The sequence below is a fragment of the Chaetura pelagica genome, unplaced genomic scaffold (assembly GCF_000747805.2).
Source record: "Chaetura pelagica isolate M959 unplaced genomic scaffold, ChaPel_1.0 scaffold67, whole genome shotgun sequence".
NCBI lineage: Eukaryota > Metazoa > Chordata > Aves > Apodiformes > Apodidae > Chaetura > Chaetura pelagica.
In genome coordinates this window covers 603,599-609,131 of record NW_009954107.1, presented here as the reverse complement: position 1 = coordinate 609,131, position 5,533 = coordinate 603,599, and the positions used below count along the sequence as shown (strand labels likewise).

The following is a 5,533-nucleotide window of genomic DNA, read 5'->3' as shown; positions in this document are numbered from 1 at the left end:
TGTTTTTTGGGTAGTGTAGTGAAGCACACAGACACGAGGCCTTTGCTTCACCCTGTTGTGTAGAAATATGAGGAGAACTGCGGTTACACTGGCTGTTGGTGTGAGCAACTCTGCTGCTGGATTGTATGGTTTTATTGCAGACAGACTTCATAGTATTAGATGTTTACTTTAAAATCATTGAAGTTGGATAGTGATGGGAGAATTGTCAGTTTTCAGCTTTAGGAGAATGTAGAGAAAATATAGTAACTGTATGAACAGTGAAGACTTGGGAATAAATACCTTCATCAGGATGTATTTTAAAAAAATAAATACAAATATATTTTGTTCATACAGCATAGGTTAACAGAATGCATTCATCATGAGCCCCATACACATTCCAAATACTGAGAAAGAATATAATTTCCTAAGTACTAGTAGCATTATCCTATTTAAAATGCTGGTGGAATGAGGTTGATTCTTTGCTCCTTTCCTAGAGCAGATGGTATGGTTTTGCTTCACAGTACAGCTTCTCTCTAATGTGCAAGTCCATTGACTTCATGACCTATGTTACAGTACTTAAAATACTTCAGTCAACAATTATCTGTGTCTGGTCTTCACATTTGAATCCACAGATCAGTTTTTATTTCGAAGTGTCATACAATGCAATGACAGATTATTTTTTAAACCCTCAAACCTTGAAATCTGTGTCTTGCTGGGAAACTTGTAAGAAATAACGTCACGTTTCTTTGCAGAAAAATAGATGTGTTTTGGCAAATTTATCAAATAAATATTAGGTGCTGTGATAAAATCTGATTGTATTCCACAGTCTTGTGTACTCTCCTATTGTGAAAAAAAGCATACAAGGACATCACTGCATGGAAATCCACCTGGGAAAGGTACACATCATTGTATGAGTGAAATAAACCTTCACTGATGGAAACGCATAGCCCTGGGAGAAGCTGGACACACGATCAGTAATGTTGGTAGTCTTCCTCCAACAGGTCATTGCTACAACAGACCTGCCCCACTGAGAGCCCCATCCTTCTGACATCACTGATGCACATTTCCCTGTTCCTCGAGAACACAGGCTACATCACCCTACCTCACCTTGCTCCTCTTGGTTAACACCTTTGTTCCCAGATGGTGTGAAGATCTCTCCTACACGTGCTGCAAATTGAGGATTATTGTTGCCTGGGACATGTTAATTTACAGAGAATAAATTCTATAGTAATTCCTAGCAGGTGGACATACTGCCATTGATAACTTCTTTAATGCCCCTTCCTCCTTCTTACTGTAGTGCACATGCTGTGGGTTGCATGTATGTCACTCTCTACTGTAAATAAGACACAGATGAATAGAGGAGATCATGTCTCTTCTTATTTATCTGGAGGTTGTATCGGATGAGCTGAAACTGACTGCATGGCATGTAGCCCTTTTTTTTAGTATAGCACTAAAGTAATTTTTTGAGCTTGTATTTCTCACTCCCCTCTTTACTCCATACCATGTCATGGAAGCAGAGATGTACGTGGCCAGAACTTGAGCATCAGTTTCCACAACCTGAAAATCCCTGATGCAGTGCAACAGTAGAAGGATAAGGATGTGAAAAACAGGAAATCTATTATTTTGGTTTCCCATTTTATTATAAAACAAAATTTTTGTCAGAAAGAACAATACAGCATTACAGGAGAACCACATTTGTTGTCTGGAAGCAGTTTCAGAGGTGTGGGGCTAATTGAGCTTTGACAGGAAAAATTTAACAGTATCGATCAGGTAAGAATTTCTGATGCAGCCAAGAAATTGCCTCAGCTTTGCCTCTAATGTGGTGACAGAATATTAAAAAAATTGACTTGAAAATCTTGCAAAGACATATCACTTCTGGAGCACACGAGTCTTGCATTGCTTCCATTCTGAAGAGATGCAAATACTTGCAAGTTTAAACACACAAATTACTAAAACAATGAAGTGTTACCATCACCATGGTTTCATGATTTAGGCCCGTAGCCTATTTCATTTCAAAATAAATTGGAAGATAATAGAGAGAGTAGTTATAGCCAAAACCTAGGGTTCCTTTTTTCCCAGACTTGTGTTTACTTTGAGCTTTCTCTCACAATGAAATGCATATGAGAGTTTGTGGCATGAAAACATGCCATGTTGAAGAAGTCGTGAAATAGTCCAGAAACTAAACTCCTGCATAGTTCCTGCAGCTTTCAAAGTTGTATGACAGTTCTGTTCCATCAGGTTAGCTCTGAAATTACATCCAGGAATTTAAGACAAGTTTAACTTTGGAACCATGTATAGCCCAGGGACCGTACAGTTCATTCTAGATTCGTACCTAGTTATCAGAATTGTAGCATAACCTCGTTCTGACTGCAGACTGTAAATTTATGAAATTATTGATTTATAATTAATGGTCATTTAAGGTTGACATTGCATTAGTACTAAAATTATGTGGCGCTACTCTATTCCATTTTCCAGGGTTCGCTCCCATAACTCCATAATCAACTACTAATGTTCAGAGAAAAGAACTGTTCTTACTGGGAATATAAGGTGGTCAACCACTGGCCACAAACATTATGGGGTTCACAAATATTTCTGGCTATAATTGATTGTGAGTTTTTGGTGAATAACTGGGGGGAGAAGAAGTTCTTCAGACCTCACTTATGCATGAAGGAGTTATTTTCAGGTTTTTATAGTAAAAGTTAATTTCAGCTGCTCTGTATGTATTTTTGAAAAGGGTATAGAGAAGCATGACTTTAGATCATTATTTAGTAGTGCTTTAGAAGAAAAAACATTACTGAAGTAGAATATGGAATCTAATATGTGGTTGGTTTTTTAAATCTGCACAGCTATTCTCATGAAATATCGCAGTATCTATACTGGAGTGCCCAGGATATAAATCATCATGTTCTGTTTTTATAGGATTTGTCACAGAGTAACAGTCATAATCAAACATCATAGCAGAAATTCTCATCCTTTTTTCAAATATGGATTTCTAACAGATTCATATATTTGTTTTCACAGACTTCCTTATATCATCACTATTCAACAGACAAAGGCCTGGATAGGCCCTCTAGGTAAGAAATATAACACATTATTTCGGTAGACACAGATTATACAGTCTGAGGGTTTTCTTCACAACCTGAAGCCAGCAGATGTTACAGAGAGTCAGGTTTTAACACACCTTGTAAAGTACTGACAAAATAAAGAGATGCATGGTGAGAGTGTTCATATTTTGATACTGAAGTGTAAATCTTACCTTTGTTTTAAAAGAACTTACTGTTTGCATTCAAAATAAGTCAGCCTATATTCTGGATCCTTCCTATAACATCCCTGAACTTCTATCTCAGTTATCATCAAGCTGTCATTTAACCTTACTGCTTGCAGCACCCTCCGTGCCGTTTCCCTAAAATTGCTAACTTGTATTTTCTCAGCCTCTGCTTTTTTCCTATATTTGCGTTACATTTCTAGTACCAAAAAAACAGTCAAAAAAATTTGATGCATTTATTGCAATAATTAAAATTACATAGCAATTTTGTATCAAACTTTAAAGCAGTCAGGTGAAGAAGCTGTTCGTATTTTCTCGGTGAAATATGCTGTAAGATGTCTGAGACCAGTGCTCCTCCCCTTTGCATGTTTTTGATGTACTTTTTCTGGCATTGCTTAATCTATAAACCAGTCATATCATTTTGAGCTGACTTTTTAAAATTCTGAAATCTGATCTCAGAGTTAGACTGCTGCTAATATTGTTTATTCCTGTAGTTCTGCAAGTACTGCAAGTGACTACAGAAAAAGAAGGAAGTCGGAACCTGCTGTAAGTCATCAGAATGCAAACAGGCCTAGCCTGGGCCGTACAGATATGCAAAGCCCATCTACCACCCTTAGAAAGACTTTAACTAGCTCGTCTCCTTCTTCTCCATCAAGAGCAAAAGGTAAGAGGAGAGCATATTTCTTGGCACAAAACTACTGCTGAAGTGTGTTGAGAAATTGCTAGTAAATGCAATTGTCTCCTGCTGCCCAGTGCACTTCTCTGGAAGATTTACTGTATGAAGCAACGGCTTTGGGACTTTCATGAAAGGCTAACTTGGTTATTCTTACATGCATAATTTTAAGCTGAAAAGCTGGATTTGTAACAAGGATTTTTCTAGTTTCAACTGTGTATTCTAACATAGGAAAATTGAAGTCTATGATTTGAACGACAATATATAAACATACATTTTTATTAATTCAACTACTCTTTTATTAGATTACTGTGATTTTGAGAAAGAAATTAAATCAAGACAAATGGTACATAAGATTAAAGATGTGTTTCCAGGAGAGAAGACCTCTCAAATCTATAGCTGATGTCTTAGATATTGCCAGTTATCAGGACATAATTTAATCAAGGAAACATCTGTAAATCCTTGAAATCCATTGTAAATCCTTGCTGTACTTATTTAGTACAGCACATAAAATCTAATTAGTTTATTTTGCAAGTAACTTGCTGTTTCATTATTGTTCTCCATGTCTCTCCAAAAAAGAGATAATTGAATCATTTGTTGGTTCAATTTGGGGGGTTGAATGGGCTTTTTTAACATGATAAAAGGTTTCTGGTAAGACATATGATGGAAGTAATATACAAAGTAATATATACAGTATGTCTTCTTCTGTTGTTATTATTATTCGTTTAATTGCTGTATTTTGTAGCTATGCTTTCTGACTAGCTTGTAGCAGTATTATGGACTGTATGAACCTTTGTAAAAATAAATTCCCACTGAAAAGAACATAACATCCAGGTGCAGTAGAATGCATCTGACAAATAAAAGTAGTGAGGAATATTAGGAGTGAAGTGGTGGAAAAGCTAATATGTTTTAAATCCCATATAATAGCAGTAATCTAAAAAGTGGGTAAACTCATTCATTTGGTGTACCAGGCCAGATAATGAAAAGTTGGTAAACACTATTTATCTACATTTACGTTTGTCTATCCACTGATACTGTGCACTTACTTAGACACTTCCTTTTTTCAAAAATCCCTCCCTTAAGAACGTCTACCACAGCTAATGAACTGTTGTAAGGTGACCTAGCTGTGTCACGCTGTTCTCTCTCAGCATTATGAAACCTACTACGATGTTAATTTTTGTTGGAATTAACCATTTTGTTAAAAAAGCAGAACATTTTAAGCAATTTGATCAGTGTGGATTTCAATTTCAAGTGTTTCAGGTTCTGACCCAGATTCAAGTTGTTGTTTTAGAAAACAGATTGAGCTGTTTGAAGCATCTGTCTTGAGCAGAAAGTTGCCACTTGAGATTATTTTTTAAAGTGCAGTGTAAATATGAGAGACCACAGTTCCAAATTTGTCTCACAGTGGCTTAAAGACCTAGCACACACATAAATAAATCTCTTAATCTTGAAAACTCAGTTTTTGTTGCAGAAGTTAAGCCTAGGGTTTATTGTTTCTTCTGTGGGCTGGTTAGGCTCAGTAAACTGATAAATTTTCCTTCACACCCATATAGCAGTTCCTCAACAGCCTTGTCTGCCCTCACTAAGCTGTAGAAAGCATTGCTCCCTTCAGTGCT

At 36.5% G+C, this 5,533-nt stretch overlaps 1 protein-coding gene across 5 annotated transcripts in view; it reads left to right on the top strand.

Moving 5' to 3' along the window:
* SORBS2 (sorbin and SH3 domain containing 2) overlaps positions 1 to 5,533 on the top strand; it is a 79,208-nt gene that overhangs the window by 47,013 nt on the left and 26,662 nt on the right. For all 5 annotated transcript variants that reach the window (XM_010002462.1, XM_010002463.1, XM_010002464.1 and 2 more), the window contains 2 exons: positions 3,001 to 3,053; positions 3,739 to 3,908. In XM_010002462.1, the coding sequence (XP_010000764.1) occupies positions 3,001 to 3,053; positions 3,739 to 3,908 (223 nt within the window). The remainder of the gene's footprint in view (positions 1 to 3,000; positions 3,054 to 3,738; positions 3,909 to 5,533) is intronic.